Genomic DNA, 19,225 nt, shown 5'->3' on the forward strand with positions numbered 1-19,225 from the left:
GTTAAAATCAAACAGCAGAGCCTCCACATTTGTAAGTTTTCAACTTGAAAGCAAAATGAGTATCTAAATGTAATGGGAAGAAAAAAGATTAGAATTAACAATGTTTCAAATCAACCATTTCAATATATTGTCCCTTGGTTGGCCAGGAGTCATTACAGTATTCCTGTTTACACTGAAAACACAAATGTTAGCTGGATGTGAGCACGCAGGCAGTTCATGGAAAAAATGGATGGACTCTGTGTGCTCTTTCTCTTGATTTAAGAAACCAAACTACTACACATGCATGTGAAGAAATACACTTGAATTCTGCTTTCCACTTTGGGCATCTACTAACTCACCATTTCCATTCCAAATGTTTATTTGTTTTGTTTATCTCTTCCCATCTTTTTCCCAGGATACATGGCTGTCCTCAGAATGAATTCTCCCTCTTAAAGCTCTGCAATGTGTTATTACTCATTTCTCCAGCCAGAAGGACAATCTGTGTAATGATTTCTGAAAACATACCATCTACTAAAAATTGGTAAAAATCAAAGTACTCATTTGTTGTTTGCTCTGTAGTCTGCTGGGAGATCTAAAAACAATAAATGAAAAGACTATCAGTGCCCCAGGAGGATGATGAGAACTTTTATTACCCAGGAAAGAAAAGATTATATTGAAGCTTAGTGGATACCCATCCCTGTGCATGTGAAGATACATCCTGTTTTAAAACAGGACATATTTTTCTGATGGAGGGAAATTTTCCTGGGATACAAGAATGATGTGCACCAAGAGAGCAATCAAAAGACGCTGTGTCTTACCAACTGTTTGTGATCTGGTTTTCTGTCCTCACTCCACTTACCTAGGTTGGTCCACCAAGAGGTATCTTGAATTTATGTGACAAGCTCTGTGGTGCACTGGTGAGGTAGCAGCTGCCACCCCTGAACTGCAGACAGGGGCTGCTGTGGCAGTTCGTGGATGCAGCGCATCCACAGCTATTGGTAGCGCAGCACCCGAGGCGGCTGACTTCCTGACGGAAGATTCCCTCTCTGCTTGAGAGCTGGGAAACGTCTGATGCCTCCAAGAGACATTTCTGAGTTGCAAATGTGGCTTTGAATAAAACAGACACATGTGGCCATTTATTTATTTATTTATGCATAGACCATTGACATTCATTTAAGACTTGAAAATGAAATTAGCTTTATATTTACATATGTGGGTTTTATGTATTTGTATAAACTTAGCTCTATGTTTCGGGGGAAGAGGAGAAAAGGTAGCCAGGCAAAATACTTTGGCTTCCTGTAGGGCAGTTGACAGCATGACACGCAGATTTAATCATTGGTGCAGTTTGGTCTGGTGTGACTTGGATCCAATGCTCTTGTATGCTTAGAATGCTTTGTGAGTAAAGTCCTGGCTCTGTAGCTCACACTACAGAGGTGGACATCTGCCTTGGCCAAAAGTGACAGATGAGCAGCAGTTCACCTCCTTCGTCTTTCTGTCTTGCTGGAGGCACTGTTTATAGCGAGCGGTTTAGCACCGCATAGGGACTTGGACTCGCCAGACCTACAACACTGGGATGCTGCCACAGCTCTGCGGTACCTAATGCCGGGATGAGCTCATCTGCCTCTGCACTGAACATCTCCCTTCCCCCGTCGTGACAGGGAAGCTGCAGGGACTCTGCCATGCCAGTGCCACAGGCAGGCACGTGCCCTGGGTTCAGCTTTCTCTCCTGGGCTTCTTGTCTGCAGCTCCGGGGGTTTTTCAGGTGTTTCTTTTTGTACCGGTATTGGGAAGGCTTGCTATTATTCTGCTTAAAAGCCTGGATGAGAGAAATTCAGTGCAGCGTTACAGTGGCACAATACAGCCTAGCTACATCAAATGCCTCTCTAGAGGCAGCATGCTGTGATCGTGGGATGGCTGGTACAAGTTACATCTTGGGAAGAGCCAAGACAGTGTCCGAAGGAAAAATCCCACCATCTGCAATCACTTGTATGAAAGCCCATCATTTCTAAATCCCTAAGTGCTAGATCCTACAGTCTGTGCACACCCAAAACCACAATTAACATTGATGAGGAAATGGCTGCAAACAATCTTGAAACGAGAGTTTCTTCCTGTTAAATACAGATGAAATTCCAAGTTTAAAGCGGCAATCAAGCTTTTTAATTGCTCCTTTCAGCTGTAGTTTTGTAACAAGTAGAAAATAACTGCACAGGCATTGGTTAATTTAGAAAAGTCTGCTCTGAAGGGAGATTTTGCAAAATGTTAGGGACAATAAAACAGCCATATTTACATTGTGCCAGAAAAGTTAACAAAAAAAGTCTGGCTCCAAGCCTGACCACTAAAATAGAAACTAAAGATAGTGCTACAAATATAGTCTCAGAAATTGGTTCACATCAGTTTGGTTATCCTCTAAGTAAAAAAAATGAGAAATGATTTAACATTTCTGATTTAATAATGCTTTGAAAAATCCCACTTGTATAGTAGGCCATCTCTATTAATGTAAAATCCAAGACTCATTTTTTTTCATTAGCGCACACACCTTTATGCATTAACAAGTTGCATGGCAAGACAATTATAACGTACTTCCAAGGATTTGCAGTAAAGAGAAAGAAATTTCTGTGCAAATTCCTACATTAATCCATTGTCCTTTCATGGAGTAAAAAGGAGCAAAAATATCTTAAAATAATTGAGATGGATTTTCAGTAACTTTTCTGTTTTACAGAAATTGCTGTTTTCTGGAAAAAAAAAAACAAACCAACAACCAAACCAAACAACTATTCTGATGCTGCAACTTGTTAAAATAACATCTTCAACAATGAAAACACTTGATTCAAAATACTTTTATAAATAAATGTAATAATAGATACATGTACACAGGTGTGATGCTGAACATAAGGGGCCCATCTGTTGAGAAAAATTGGAGCAATTTTTATATAGTTGCAGTAGGAGCAGCTTCACTTTAAACAAAATGGGTTTAGAGAATTTTTTTTTTTTTTGCATAATGCTGAATCCAAGGTCAGATGGCTAAGCTTTGTTTTAGAAACACAAGAAGCAGAAGCTTGTACTGTAAAGAACAGCATGGTGTCTCAGAGGACAAGAGACCTGCCAGGAACACGCTAAACTCGAGGACATGGAAGTTGAGCTTCTCTTACCCACTACCTAGCAGAGTTATTTAGAGACATTGAAAGCACCTGCATCCAGAAGAAACTGGAAGGAATGCTGGGATATTTTAAAATTATGCAGGCTGGATAGTCCATCTTTAAAGGAAATGCTGAGAAATTGCAGAGGCAAACCGTCAGACTACACAGAACAACAGCAGGTAAAATCCAGCATATATAAAAGCAAAGTAGCACACACAGAAGATAAACCATGAGTATATCTCAGAGGGCTCTCAACAATTTTTACTCAGGGCACCACCACTGACTGCCCCCTGGGAACTCCTATTAAAAAAAAAAAAAGTATTTCTAGGACAAAGACTGGAGTGGAAACCACAATAGGAAATATCAGAGTGAGGAAATATTCATATGCCACACTCAACAATTTGACCCGTACAATGCATCTCTATAATTTCTGACCCATCTCTCAGTATTGACTGTCTTCAGCATGACACGCAGCAAAGTCTGACAGACTTTGCTATTTCCTTACTGCTTGGAAAAGGCTTCTAAGAAAAGAGTGTTTCCCATAGTTTACTGTTGACTGTGTTTTCTCCAGCCTCCTGTAGCTCTATAGTCACAATTTCCCATGCTTACACACAAATTTGTAAAACTCAGCTTTTCTAGACATGAACTAAATTCCTGCTTCTGCCATCAGCTCCTGGACCAAGACGAGCTCAGGCAATCGTGGTGCAGCCCCGGCACAGCACCACTTAATTTTCTGTATCGTTCCCACCAGCCCTCAGCCACAGTTCACCCGCTGCTCTCCCAGCAGCACTAACAACTGTTCCAGCACCACTTTTGAACTCCCAGCCCAGGTGTCATGGGGAACGAGGCTGGTGAACTGACCCTTTCCCCCTGCCAAAGCCTCCACAGCAGGCACGGCAGAGAGGCAAGGAGGAAAAGCAGGGAATCTATAGCCAGCCTCAAACTTCATCCCTGTTCTGGAGTCCTGTGTAGCTACTAGCATGTGGTGTGCATGTGGGTGTGTTTCCTGTGTCCCCCAAATCCTTAAAATGGATATCACAGGTGAAGGTCATTAACTAAATATTAAGACAACTCTCCCGTCCTTAGCTCTCTCAAAGGGCTCACTGCGCCAGCCCACCTGCTGGCTCTTTGACTCTGGTCCTGCCTATTTTCAAAGGGTGCAGCAACAAAGAGGGGAGGATCAGGTAAATGGCATTCTCTACAGTTTCCTAAATAACTCTAGCCCTCACCATGATGTCTGACGTTGCTCTCCTTTTCACAGTGGCATTTCTCCCACAGGTGGGGGTGGAGGGAAACCAAATCAGAAGAATAGGTCCTTTGCTTGTTGTTCATAAAGTAATCAATCAATAACACCACTGGAAACCTGTGGTGGAACTTCACAGGCATTAAAATGGCAATAAAGCAGTTAATTTAATTGCCAGTAGTTTTAAGCACAGCAAACTAACAGACAAAGCTATCTAGAGCTAACATTTCAAAGCTTTCAGATTCTTGCTTGACCAGGCCCAGCATTTGCAACACTATTTTTAAAACACTCGCTACATCAAACAGGCACACGTGCTCAAGGCAACATCCTCATCTCAAGAAAGTCACTTCTGCATTTTGAAGGAGAGGTAAAGTATGTTTTACTTTCTTGTGGTTTGCCAGGTTAAGCCACAGAGTCAGACATCTCACCAGGACATGTTTTGTCAAATAATTTTCTCCTCCTACCACAGCCAAACCATCCCGTGCCCATGCCACTCTGCAATGATAAACAGGGCCTACTGTCATACGCTACTAGGCAACACAAGCTATAGCAATAAGCACGTTTACCTTTTCTGGTCCTCCACCACTGTGAGATATGAACAAAGCTATAACCAACATTTACCAGACTTAGGAAAGCTTAGTAGCATTCATTGCACTTCTCTTACGCTCAAGAGGAAACATCTCTACCAGCCTCCTCACCTGTTTCTTGGTTCCAGTGATTCCCTCTTGCAGCAGCTTCACAGGACAAGGTGTCAAGACTGAAGCTGCAGGAACACCAGGAAAAACACAAAAAAGAAGAGTTTCTTCATTTCTGTGCTCTGCAGAAACTGCTCATTCAGAGACTGCGGTCTGGAGAGATCAAGAGAAGCAAAAAGGTACCATGTATCTCAGAGCCCAGCAGTTCAGTTGTTGTGAACCAGCGGGGAAACAGGTGACCCAAGGTCTTGTTCTCAGCTTCTCCACTTTGGAAACAACTCCATATTAACAGCTCCCTCATACAAGAGGCAGGTAGAGGATATGCTTATCCATTCGTCTCCCTTCTGATGGAGAACAACCGAGATGATTACTTACACCTCTGCAGTACAGAGCCACAAGTAACTTGTGCTGCTCTCAACAGTGTTGTAACAGGCTAAAACTTCGCGTTTTCAATGTTTCGAGCACTGACAAAAAAAGCACAAACAACAACAATGTTTTTCAATGCTCGCTAACAAAGCCACAAAGCATTTTAAGTAATCTTAACACACTGGTAAATTGTATTGTTCTCTACCTTATTTGTATTGAAAGATTCAATTTTATTCCTTTTTGTTTGCATGCAATCAAAATGTTTAAAATAAAAAATGTGTGGTTTAGGAAATGGTGCATACCAGATACCACCCACTCTCCTCTCAAAAAGCATTTGCAACTGTAGCTGATGTGTTGTTATTATTTGTTGCACATTCCACTTATACAATGAAAGTACTTTATGTGTCTTTTTTTTTTTTTTTTAAAGTATCCTAAGGCACAAGAAGACCAGTGATTTGTTAAGCTCCCTCCTTGAGCTGCACAGCTCCATAACCAGTTCTGTGAAGTGGCCTCATGCTTGGTGGGTCACCATCACCAGCAGCCTGGCCAGCTTCACCTGCTGGCCAGGGCTCCTTTTTCTGCTCATATAGTGGCCTACAAAGCACCGATAGCAGTAACAACGTGCATGTTCACTTTCCGGTACCAAACCTCATGGAGATACTGTACCCATTGCTTTTCCACTAGCTGATACCCCATTAAGCTGTGTAGCTGCATCTCTTTTTCCTAAATGGCAAAGGGAAGGAAAGATGGAGTCCCCTGAAGTGACTTTTTTTGCCCTTCAATACCACCAAATTTATTGTGCTGCTTCTGGAAAACCTCCATGTTCTTGGAGATGTAAACAGTCAGTCATTTCTCCCAACAATCCAATGTAATGCCAGCAAGATTTCCCCTGTTATCCACCAGCACTTGGTAACAAAGTCACATATCTGGCTTGGGAGACTGTTGGTGAGGGAGAAAGGACAAGGAAAATGACATGGAAAGAAGGAAAACAAAATGCTTCTCCTCCTAACCCACAGCACTTTGAGAAGCCTCTTGCTTCAAGTCCCTCATTAGCTGCACAGTCACACCAAGTGCAGCAAGGAAGACCCCTGCATGCCCTGAGCAAAGGCGCACTCAGAGATTTCCCCACCTCGAACTGATCTTTATTTTAGCCTCAAGAATCCAGGGTTGCTAACATTTGTAATCCCAGCATCTCCATTAAGTACTTGCATAAACTACACTCCCCAGCTTTAAGGGGAAAAAAATCTTTTTGCGTAGCACTGCATGGATCGTCCATGGGAGACACAGAACCATAGAATCATAAAATTGTTTAAGACCAGGTTATGCAGGGAGAAAATTAGAAGGGCCAAAGCCCAGCTGGAACTTAATCTGGCTACCGCCATGAAAGACAATAAAAAAATGCTAATGTAAAAAATACATTAGCAACAAAAGGAGGGGGTAAGGAGAATCTCCATCCTTTATTGCATGCGGGGGGAAACATAGTGACAGAGGACAAGGATAAGGCTGAGATACTTAATGCCTTCTTTGCCTCAGCCTTTAATAGTCAGACCAGTTGTTCTGACGGTACCCAGCCCCCTGAGCTAGAAGACAGGGACGGGGAGCAGAATGAATAGGCCCAGCCAGCATGGGTTTATGAAAGGCAGGTCCTGCTTGACTAACCTGATCTCCTTCTATGACAAGGTGACCCACTTATTGGATGAGGGAAAGGCTCTGGATGTTGTCTACCTGGACTTCAGTAAAGCCTTTGACACTGTTTCCCACAGCATTCTCCTGGAGAAATGGGCTGCTCATGGCTTGGACGGGCGTACTCTTCGCTGGGTAAAAAACTGGCTGGACAGCTGGGCTCAAAGAGTTGTGGTGAACGGAGTTAAATTCAGTTGGCAGCCAGTCACAAGTGGTGTTCCCCAGGGCTCAGTACAGAGTGCACCCTCAGTAAGTTTGCAGATGACACCAAGTTGGGCGGGAGTGTTGACCTGCTGGAGGGTAGGAAGGCCCTACAGAGGACCTGGACAGGCTGGATCGATGGGCTGGGGCCAACTGTATGAGGTTCAACAAGGCCAAGTGCTGAGTCCTGCACTTGGATCACAACAACCCCATGCAACGCTACAGGCTGGGGGAGGAGTGGCTGGAGAGCTGACTGGCAGAAACGGACCTGGGGGTGTTGGTCAATAGCCAGCTGAATATGAGCCAGCAGTGTGCTCAGGTGGCCAAGAAAGCCAATGGCATCCTGGCTTGCATTAGAAATAGTGAGGCCAGCAGGACCAGCGAGGTGATAGTGCCCCTGTACTCGGCACTGGTGAGGCCGCACCTCGAGCACTGTGCTCAGTTCTGGGCCCCTCACTACAAGAAGGACACGAAGCTGGTGAAGGGTCTAGAGCACAAGTCTTAGGAGGAGCGGCTGAGGGAGCTGGGGTTGTTTAGCCTGGAGAAGAGGAGGCTGAGGGGAGACCTTCTTGCTCTCTCCAACTACCTGAAAGGAGGTTGTAGCGAGGTGGGGGTCGGTCTCTTCTCCCTAGTAACAAGTGATAGGACGAGAGGAAACGGCCTCAGGCTGCGCCAGGGGAAGTTTAGGTTGGACATTAGGAAAAACTTCTTCACCGAAAGGGTGGTCAGGCACTGGAACAGGCTGCCCAGGGAAGTGGTTGAGTCTCCATCCCTGGAGGTATTTAAAAGATATGTGGATGTGGCGCTTAGGGCCATGGTTTAGTGGTGGACTTGGCAGTGCTAGGTTAACAGTTGGACTTCATGGTCTTAAAGGTCTTTTCCAACCTAAACGATTCTATGATTCTATTATTTACACCTGCTGATATAGGTGCAGATACAATACAAAATAAAAACACTGAAAACTGAATGTGATCCGAGTTTTAGACTTTGCACAGAACCAAAAAAATTAAGCTAAAGAGCAACTGAGTTTTGCGGAAAGGATTTTATGGACACAAATGTTTGCAATTACAAAATTCAAAGAAAATAGATTTTGTTTGGATGTAAACATTGCCCTGGAAATACTAACACAGCAGCACTGAGACACTGGGAAGAAGAAAGTGTTCGTTGAAGTAACAAAAAAGCAACAACCACCAAAAAAGGTAAAAGTACTTCTTGAAATATTTCAAGTTTACAAATATGTAAGATATTGTAAACATTTTCCTGCTTTTTAAATCTCAGCAGCCATTTAGCTGATTACCCAGTAAACTGCCAAACTGCAAAGATGCCAACTGGTTTTGTTAAGAATTCCCAGGGGAAAAAAAAAAACCCAAACAAATAGAAAAAAATAAAAAAAAGAGTGCTGGACCCAGATTATATGGATAAAAATTTATGTGCTTTATTGGGGTGGACTAATGCACGCTGAACTTTGTGATAGGGTGAAGGTTAAACCTGAGTGCCAAAACAAGAGGGGAAAAGTAAGACCTAGCTTTATCATTTCTCCAGCCGAGTTTTCAGGGACGCAATCTCTTTGTAGAAAGAGCTGCCAAAAGCACTCCCGTAGATATTATCAATTGTTGCAGTCCCTGTTAAGCGTATAACCTAAAAAAAAAGTTTGATAGCTTCACTAGGCAACATTTCCACAAACATCTAGGCTGTTAGCACTGACTCACATCCCTCCCCTCAATGGTTACAACAGTCTCTGGGCTTTTGGTTTTGATTTTACCAAGGGAGTGGACAGAAAGTCCTGTTGCCAACACCACCGACTTCTCAAAAACACACGAGCCTTGCAGGCAGCTGGGCAGTCTCCTGCGTGCACCCCATCCAGCCACACTTAGACACATACTATATTTCTTCATGCTAGACCATATCGACTTGGCAGAACTACCTACATGGGGGCGAAAGGCTCCATACATGCAGAGAGTTCGGTCAGATGCTGCCTGATCCCACGGCTGGCCCTCAGGACACGCTTGCTGTGTTCCCCAGATTTTATAAAGAAGAAAACAGTAGTCGGTGAGATGATGGGAGAAAAAGGAAGATGGGAAAGCAACGGTTTAAGCTGAAATTGGAAGTCACATTGAATAACTGACAGGATCTCATCAGAGCTCAGAAGTAATAGTTTTGCTCAACTGCAGATGCGGCAGGCTACCCCACATGCAAAATGTTCTGCTGTCATCTAACCTTTAAAGACACATTGTTACACCAGTAAGGCCAGAAGAGTAGTAACACTGTCTCATTTTTCTTATGTTCCAGATATCTCAAGCCCAACTGCTGCACACAGGTGGAAGCTGGAAATCCCATTTATATCACTCTACCTTTGCTGAAGCTCAACTCTTAAGCTCCCAAGCCATGACAGCTTGCTCAAAGACATGTGTAATTTAGCTTCATCCCTTTCCAAGTTGCAACACGTTTTGTGCTGTTAAGAGTCACATTGCACTGGTTTTAATTTGCTTTTTGAAATAACAATGCCTATCAATCCAGGACATGAAAAAGCACATCTGTGAAAAAAAATCCTGTCTTGCTAGAAATCCCTAACAATAAACTTGTCTGAAATTACCCCCCAAAAGTACGTGCTACTTAATTCTAGTTAACTGACAGAAAACTATTTTCCTGTAAGATGCCGATCCTCCCAAACAAATCAGTTCCCACACATTTTACAAGTATTCCCAACTGGCAATTCCATCCATCTTGGTGAAAAGCTTTGCTGCCACTTTGTACAAATGCTCAAGACTTTTTGAGAAAAGCGTAAGAAATTGCAGCAACACTGAAAAAAGGACATTCCCCCCCCCCCCAAGTAATAGGACATACAGAAATAGTATTAAAAAAATAATTTCTGTGTATCATTGATGTCCGCTGCAGATCACAGCTACTGAACAAATAACAGAATCATGGTTCATTTCCATGCTAAGCCTCTCACCGACCATGTGCTCCACCTTCACGCATCACTTAGTTAAAAGGTTATCCTCAATGTCTGCTTTCAGACAGCAGGCATCTTCAGCATCTCCGTGCTGACTGCCATACCATGTAAATGACAGCAATTTTACCTTACAATTACCAAAAGAAATCTACTCATAAATCAGAGATGAACAGAGACTATGCAATTCTGCACCACCCTTTCAACACAGCCAGCATGCTGACTCAACAAGGACAAGACAACATCAGGAGCTGTAAAGATAAGATTCACCCAGTGTCAATGACATAGGCAAACCCACGCAGTAACCAACTATTGGAATTTGAAGAAACCCATTGAAATCCAACACTTTTAATGATAAACTAATGGACAAGGAAATCTCATGCAGAAGCTTACAGCACAGCAACGAGGCGGAAAGCACACATGGAAGAATAAACCCCAAAGCAAGGATGCACAAGTACCTCAGTGAAATTGCTGGGTGGCTCAAAGACAGTGATGAAGGCCAAGTTTATGAAGAATTAAAAAAAAAAAAAAAAAAAGAAAAAAGAGGGGGGTGGGTGGTAAGTCCCACATGTCTTTAAACACCACTGCTAATAATTTGAAAGGCAAGTTTCTTTATGAAAGCAGGCAGCAATTTTAAAGCAGCCACTGACACTGGAGAGCAATGCAGAGCCCTGGCAATTGTCTACAGCAGATGCAGACAGGGTGGTCCATCCCAGCACCAGTAGCAACCAGGAAACTGGGAGGTGACAGTGCCAGGAAGGGCACCAGACTGCATGAAGACTGGAGAGAGTAACAAACAAACCCAACAAACTCTTGGCAGAAGGACTTGGCGAAGAACATTAGGAAGTGTTTCAGACTCCAGCTGGGTATGCTGCTCCCAAATAGGACAAGAAAAACAAAACTGTTGCCGCTTTGCTGCTCTGAGTCAGTAGGTTAAGACCCACACTTGTGCAACTCATCAGTGGGACTGAGGAGACCAACGTCTGCTCATCCTCCCTTGCTCCACATCCCCGCCTTCCCACGCCTCCCCCCAAATCCTGCCGCTATTACACCACTTCCTCGGGGGGGGGGGGATGCCGGCAGCGGTTCACGTGCAGCAACGATGGTGAAGAGATGCCGCATGGGCCAGTGAATAATCGACTTCCCATTTCTTTAGAAAACAGGACAACGGAAAAATGGCACGAGTGATCCGATTATTGAGCTCAAGCCCCTTCTCAAAAATGAAAGGTATTTTTATAACTTTTAATTCCATCTGCAGAAGTGCTCTATATTCTACTGCATTGAATGCAGATAACTCAGCATTCACTGGATCAGAGTCCCAGTTTGGAGGCCATTAAAATACTGGTATTTCAGTACAGCGGCTATTTCATTTTCAGGCAGTTCAAGGCCCGATACCTATCATTGTCTCAACAACTGTCAAAGATGATTAAGCTACGACAACTACAGTTACAACATTATCAAGCCTTTATGCAAAATACTGAAAGCAAATTTCAAAGGCCGATTTGTTTTCTGTCGATAGCTAAGACTCGGTTGCGCTTTCATAACTGAAAACCAGAAATTTTGTAAAAGGTCAGGTGATGGAAAAAAGTGATGACAAAAGGGGAAGTGGCAATATAAGAACAAAGACGGGGAAAAAAAGGCTAAGAACAGCACTTATATATAAAAATTTATTTAGGTGAAGTCACAAACAGTTTAATATCAATTTACAAACACTTCATGTTATGCATATTATTGAAACTATCAAGAAAGGTAAAGGAGAGCAAATAACGGCAGCTTTTTCCTGAAACAACTAAAGGCATACCCTTACCATCATGCGCGTTACTGGATCATAGTATTACCTTGATCATACTCCCTAGTATGCAAGGGAAAAGGAAGAGAAAACAAAATACTGAGATGTAGAATGATTAAACTGTCAACGAGCGAAAATGATTTTCACGAACACCAGACTACAAAGGTCTAGTCTGATGCCCAGGATCTTAAGTATTCTACGAGGATAAAAATAGAATAATAATTTAGGTCAATTACTATTATTTGATCAAGAATTTTGTAATGCACAATTGGGTTATAACTGATTTCTGGCAACGACAACAATGATTAATGCATTTTTCAGAGAAGAATGGAGAGGCGATATTGAGCCTCACAGAATAATTCTGTTGACAACCTGAGTTATTATATACCAAGTGTATGATACTGTTTCAAGTCAAATATACATTTATGTTGCAGATACTTGAAATGGTAAAAGTAACAGCTGTAACAAGACAAGTTATGATTTATTTTTTTAAAAAACAAATATAGTACATAGGTTTTTGAAGTGTCCGGTTGTGATCTGCAAAGATCCAGGATTGCACACAAGTTTGCTCAAATGAGAAGGGTTAATCTGCACATTAAATTGGCTTATACTTTCAAAGTAGTATTTTGGGGCAGGGTTCTCCTCCGGGAGACTGTTCCTGACCTCATTCAACCAATGTTCAATTTATTCACCTTCCTGAATCTTTGCCCTCTTTGGATAGTCTGTGACAAGTGCTGCGCTGCAGGAATTCCTGTTTTCCAGCAAACTGGCTTGCTCTGCAGGTTTGTAGTCCATTGTTACAATTGCTGATTGGGTAAAATGAATTTCCTACGTCTTCTCTAGCACAGCTTGCAACGCAACAGAAGCAGAGGTAAAAGAATGCACTAGAATACCAGAGCTCCACTTAAACACCAACGGAGTCAGGCTGTTGGCACCAATAAGAAATTCTGTATTTAACAAATCTGCAAATATTTAAAATCCAAAGTTAGTCAGTTTTAGATATAAACTCACCCACTTAGTCTGACTGCCATCCCAACTGGCCTTCTGTTTTCATGGAGTCTGGAAAAAAAAAATTGAGAATTGCCTGAAGTTAACACAACCATAAATTTGCGGGAATCAATCTCAGCTATCCTACATAGGTGCCAATTATCGCACTCAAACTAAAACTAGGGTTTCTCACTCTGTTCCTTCCGTGTAAAGCACAGTAACAGCTCTTCACTGGTGCCTTAGAAAGGACAGCTAGCTTCAAACGCGACACTTTAGTTTTCCTTGGCTTTTTTTTTACTGGTTAACCTTCTGTGGAGCTGCAGAACCAGAGATACAGGCACTACATCAAGCTGAAATTTAAGGAGCCTTCAACTGAAAGGGGAAATGAAATCCAGTCAGGCCGCCTAATGACATCCCTTGAAATTAGGAAAACAAAACCAGTTCAAACAATCTGGGAGAAAAGATCTTTGTAAAACACCTCCTCTTCACAGCACGAATGTGGAAAAGCTTAGGTTCTGGCCAAAGCCGTAAGCCCAAAAAAGGCTATTCTCTCCCATTTTAATTCTCTGACTCTTTTGCCCAAATGCGAAGTCATGTCTTACTTCTCTGAAGTAGTTTTACACAACATAATTAGAGCTTGCAAGGAGCTGGGGAGGTGCAGGGGAAACCCACAGGTCACCTCCAAGAGAGCAACATTTCCTTGCTGCTGCCTTGCCAATGATAAACTCATGCTTTGTTCTAGGCCTCATCTACATTTAACAGCTGCTCAAACCATTATTTCAGTTATGGACTTTTTTCTCTTCTAAACAGTTACAAGAGACTATGTGCCACCAATTAAAATCTGCTCTAATAATAGAAAGGCAGTTGAACCCACACTGAACAATTGCATAACTTTTACTTTTGCTTTTCATTGTGCTGCTAAAGCACTACTGTTTTTACAAACATTAAACTTTTGGTATTTCGTAAACTATTTAGTTAAAATAAACATGTTTAATTTTTCTTTACACAATTTCAGGTTGCTTCTTCCAGATGGGGGGGGGGGGGGGGGAAATCAATGCCACTGCTAAAAATCAACTGGGAAATTTCCATGGAACCAAAGGGGATCAAGACCTCTGGTGCCTCAGCAGACAGCAGTGCAAAGCTCCGCACTGACAGACCGGCTACTGTGGAAGAAGTTACAAGGCTGGTTAACATGATGTTGTGGTTTAACCCCAGTCAGCAATGAAGCACCACATGGCCACTCGCTCCCCCTCCCCCTTCCAGTGGGATGGGGGAGAGAATTGGAGAAAAAAAAAAAGTAAAACCCATGGGTTGAGATAAAGACAGTTTAATAGGACAGCAGAGAAAGAGGAAAAAATAATAATAATGATAAAAGAATATACAAAACAAGTGATGCACAATGCAATTGCTCACCACCTGCTGACCGATGCCCAGCCCTTTCCTGAGCAGCGATTGCTGCCCCCCAGTTTATATACTGGGCATGATGCCATATGGTACGGAATATCCCTTTGGCCAGTCTGGGTCAGCTGTCCTGGCTGTGCCCCCTCCCAGCTTCTCGTGCACCTGGCAGAGCATGGGAAGCTGGAAAGTCCTTGACTTAGCGTAAACACTACTTAGCAACAACTAAAACATTATTGTTGTGTTATCAACACTATTCTCATCCTAAATCCAAAACAGAGCACTGTACCAGCTACTAGGAAGAAAATTAACTCTATCCCAGCCAAAACCAGGACACGTGACAAGCTGAAGATCCAGTCTCGGATGAGATGAAAGCTATGAACCATTGCCCGTCTGGTGCTCACATAAGATCCAGAGCAAAACAAGAACTGCGCTGTTGTTCTTGAGAATGAAGAAATCTAAACAGAGGCATCGGAACAAGTTGCATAAATCTAGAGGATCAACCACAGAAGACACCAAGAGCACAAGGCCTGCACTGGGACCTGTTACACTACCCGCTGCGTGGTGTCTGCTCCCTTTCTTTATTGCGCGTCAGCCCAGAGAAATCACTTTCGATAGGTACCCAAGTCAGGACTTGGTGTGCCACACCAAACACTTGCAGATGCCCTGAAAAAGGGTCCTCCCTTTCCAGATCAGGCTAACAAAGTCCAACAATTTAGCCACTCCTCTGCGCTGACAATCCCTAGGCAGCACAGCATCTCATCTGATGAGCTAGCAAAAAACCTTCAGGAACGCAAAGGTTCTTCCTATGGTCCAAAAAACCCAATTGCTTAGAAAGAAATATAGCCAATGTAACAGAATCTCCCTACCATCATTCAGCTGGCATGAAAACTAACGTTTAGCGTTCAGCATTTTCTGCGCTGGGGATTTGAGAGACTACAGCCACCAGCATAAAGAGAAGCAGCACAACCCCTAATATAGGCAGGCAGCCCTTTGCACCAGCCGAGCTCGCTGTCACAGCTCAGGCAGCGGAGAGGGTAGATCTGCCCGTGTACATCAGGGGTTACACCAATTCAGTGACATTCGGTCCCTATACTGAAAGCAAAACATGGACATACACAAAATTTTCCCTACTCGCCCTCATCATACCCACCATCTTTTCCCATAAAAAGGCAAGATTAAATCTACTGAGTCCCAAACCCAGCTGAATATCCAAATCACAGTGAATTTGCAACCTGCGGCCATTCATACTGAAGTTTATCTTTATTCACATCAATTTTTCTGGCCTCCCACACAGCCTGCAACTACCACATGCTCCCATAGTAACTGTAGAGTCTGTACTCTTTGTCTTACATATGGGTATCCGTATTGCTGAGAAAGTTAATTTTTTAAAGACAACTCAGGAGGAAAACCACACTGTTCTTCTGACATCTTAAGGAAAATGCAATTATATAACAGGGGAGGGAATTACTGGGGTTCCCAACTACTGGTGGCCAGAGCAATAAATGCTACAATTATTTGCTGAGAGCATGCTTCTTCCTCCAGCAATGCCCACACCTGCCACGGCGGCCAGCCGGACTCCCGCATGGCCCCAGCAGGTACGGCGCCGTGGCCCTACAGTTAGCACGAGCAAAGGGTCAGCACGTGTTGCGGGAGCTGCCGACCCGACTCGAGGGCACCCCAACCGCCGTGGTCACCGGCCCGTCACACCTGGCTTTTCTCCTCCTGCTGCTTGGGGCTCTGGGACGCGGGTGGTGGCGGGGGCGGCGGCGGCGCGGCCGGCGAGGCCTGCGCCTCGCCCTCAGCACGCGGCTGCCTGCTGACGAGCGACTTGAGGGGCGCCATCCACTTCATCCAGAGGTCGAGGTCGACGTCGCCCCAGGGCAAGCTGGGGTCCTTGGCCGCCCGCCGCCGAAAGTCCTCGTCGTAGCTCATCCAGGAGGTGCCCCCGTAGGTGGCGTGCAGCTTGCGGATGGTGTCCAGGTACTTGAACATGGCTCCGCAGCGCGCCGGGTGCTTCTCGCACAGCACGCTGGCGTACACCAGGAAGGCCGAGACCCACTGGTCCAGCGTGTCCCCCGGGCGCGGGCCGTGCTCGGGGGCCAGCTCTGTGTGGAGCAAGGAAAAGAGGTCAATGAACTCCCCCCGCCAGATCCGCTCCTTGGTGGCCTTGGCCAGCTGGTAGCCCAGCGGCCGCCGCAGCCCCACGTAAGGGGTGGCCGCCGCCTCCGCCGCCGCCGCCGCCGCCGCCTCGCCCTGCCCCGCCGCCGCGGCCGCCGCCGCCGCCGGGCCCCCGGCCGCGCCGCTCGCCGCCGCCGCCTCGGCGCAGGGGCTGGCCGCCGCCGCCGCCGCCCCCAGCGCGGCCTGCCGCTCCAGCCAGCGCGGGTTCACGTAGACGGTCCGCAGGCGCGGCGCGGCCCCGGCCGCCGCCGCCGCCGCCCGCGCCGAGCCCTCGGCGCCGGGCTGGAGGCGCAGCACGGCCAGGGCGGCCGGTGCGCCGGCGGGCAGGTCGCTGCCCTCCCGCCGCGGGGCCGGCTGGGCCGCCGCCGGCACCTGGAGCAGCGAGGGCGCCGCCCAGGGCGGGGAGCCGCCCCTAGGCCCGGCCGCCGCCGCCAGCGCCTCTAGGCCCGGGAGGCCGAGCCGCGAGCCGGGCGCCACCGCGCCGAGCACCCATCGGGTCTCGGCGATGCCGCCGCGGTCGCGGGGGCTCCGCGACCTCCCCTCCTCCCGGCGCCCGGCGAGGGCCGTCCCCAGCGCCAGCGGGGCCGCGGTTCCGGCCCGGCGCCGACGGCGGCTCCGCCGCCTCCCACGTGGCATCGGCGCGGCGGCTGCGGGCAGGGCGCGCGGCGGGGGGCGGGGGCTACGGCCCGGCGGGGCGGGGCCTGGCCGGGAGGGGCGGGGATCCAGGCCCCGCCCCCCCGCCTCTGCGCCTCTGCTCCGGCCCCGGCCCCGGCCCCGGCCCCGCACGGCTCGGCTCGGCCCGGCCGCCGGCCCCGGGTGACCGGAGCCGGGGCGGGAGCCCGCTGCTGCGCCCACGCCTGCCGTGCGTGCACGTCTCGGGCGGCCCGCCGTGAGCCGGGGCGGGTAAGCCGTCCCCGGGGTGTCGCACAGGTTGGTGCTGTTTGGCGCTTAAATGCTGGGCTCGGAGCGTACAACACACATACTCTCTCTAGAGATTAAAAACAACTGTATAGAACTATATAGTCTATACATATAACTATATAGTCTCTCTCTCTATACACACACTATCTATACACGCTATACATATACACTATATATATAAAAGTATATATATAGTTATATATATACACTAGGTAGTATATATATAGTTATATATATACTAGGTAGTATATATATACACACACACTACATATATACACACTACCCTATAGCAGGTATACAGTAGCAGTCACTCATGTCATTAATATTGCTTCAGTGCAGCGAACGTTTGGAGGAGTAGTGACATCCCATCACTTTTCCCTTTCAGCACAAATGAGCATCTTTTTCTCTTTATAGCAAATGGCTTTTTATTTTAAGGGTGCTATCGCCCAGGTTCAGCTGTCCTAGCTAAGCGCCGAGTAGCCAATCTGGACAAACACTCGCCAAGACACCTCAGAGTGTCTCGGCGACTGACCTGCAGAGTCCCGTGCCAGGTAAGAAACAGGGGAACGTGAGGACTTCACGGGAGACGCAGCCCAACGGGCAATTTCCTTCCTCGTCACGTCAAAACACTTTCTGCGTTAGCATGGCACAGCCGTACGCACCTTACCAAGGTCCCTGCCAAAACACACGGTGGCTTCTGGAGGAACAGGACCCGGCCATCGCAGTACTGGGCCACCACCCGGGTGAAGGTCGAACACCACAAGAGCCAAAGCTGGGTGCTGGCTCCTCATGTGGACTTAAGCTACGCACCCGCTCCCCAGCTGCTTCCACAAATGCTTCTGTAGCACCTTCTCCTCTGGAGAAGCAGCTTTGAACGTCCTGCTGAAACGCCTATAGATCACTTCCACTGTAATATAGGCAAAAGTTCTGTAAAAAACGTATCAGCTCTTCCATCTTCACGGAAAAACTGGAAGAGCTAAAATTTTTAGATATAAGTCTTTTTGTGCAAAAAAACCCAAATCCCAGGAATTACAAAGCTAGGGAATTCATCTGTAAGAAAAAAAGTGAGGTAAAACAGTGGCTTTGCTTTATTTTATGCTTAGTAAATTCTAAAGAAATAATAAGAGTAGCAAAATGCTCCTATTTTAATTCATCCTTATTTTCAGAGATTTGTTCAGAAGTCTGAACAAAATAGACTTTGCTTAATTCTTGAGACAAATACACTCTTATTTTGAGAAACAATTTTTTTTTAAAATGCTACCAAAACAGGTACAACTGTGATGAGCTTTTAAATATTTTGATTTTAAATTCTGTCCAGTATCTCCTTCTAATTCCAGATTAATGGGGCATTAATAACACCAGAGATTGTTAAAGTAACAATAACACCATAATTTCTCCAAAACTTGCCCATGCAGCAGGCTTGCTAGCAAGTCAGGCGATACACATTTATACAAAATCTCTGAAAATTTTCTGAAGTCTAAGGTTTTCTTGACTTTAATCCAAAATTCATATTTGGTTAGAACTGCAGAGTCATTCAAATTGGACGGGACCTCGTGAGGTCTCTAGTCTAACCTCCTGCTCAAAGCAGGATCAAAACTGAATTCGGACGACGTTGCTCAGTGCCTTGTCCAGTTGGGTCTTGAAAACCACCAATGATGGGGATTCCACAACCTGTTCCAATGCTTAATAATCCTC

The 19,225-nt window shown here is 45.7% G+C and overlaps 1 protein-coding gene across 1 annotated transcript; it reads right to left on the bottom strand.

Annotated features, from left to right (window-relative positions):
• Nucleotides 1-11,907: 11,907 nt before the first annotated feature.
• LOC104022551 (uncharacterized) lies at nt 11,908-17,245 on the bottom strand. Its single transcript, XM_087759197.1, has 3 exons — nt 16,139-17,245; nt 13,055-13,102; nt 11,908-12,968 (listed from the first exon to the last, which is right to left on the bottom strand). The coding sequence occupies exons 1-2, from the start codon at nt 17,243-17,245 to the stop codon at nt 13,094-13,096; spliced, it is 1,116 nt and encodes a 371-aa protein (XP_087615323.1). The 3' UTR covers nt 11,908-12,968; nt 13,055-13,093.
• Nucleotides 17,246-19,225: the final 1,980 nt, after the last annotated feature.

Source organism: Nipponia nippon, unplaced genomic scaffold (genome assembly GCF_047370975.1).
Source record: "Nipponia nippon isolate SJK-2023a ecotype South Korea unplaced genomic scaffold, ASM4737097v1 scaffold_2, whole genome shotgun sequence".
NCBI classification, from domain to species: domain Eukaryota; kingdom Metazoa; phylum Chordata; class Aves; order Pelecaniformes; family Threskiornithidae; genus Nipponia; species Nipponia nippon.

What these genes read in the sequence shown, in the direction of transcription:
- LOC104022551 (XM_087759197.1), bottom strand. Translation starts at nt 17,245, where the DNA reads ATGCCACGTGGGAGGCGGCGGAGCCGCCGTCGGCGCCGGGCCGGAACC.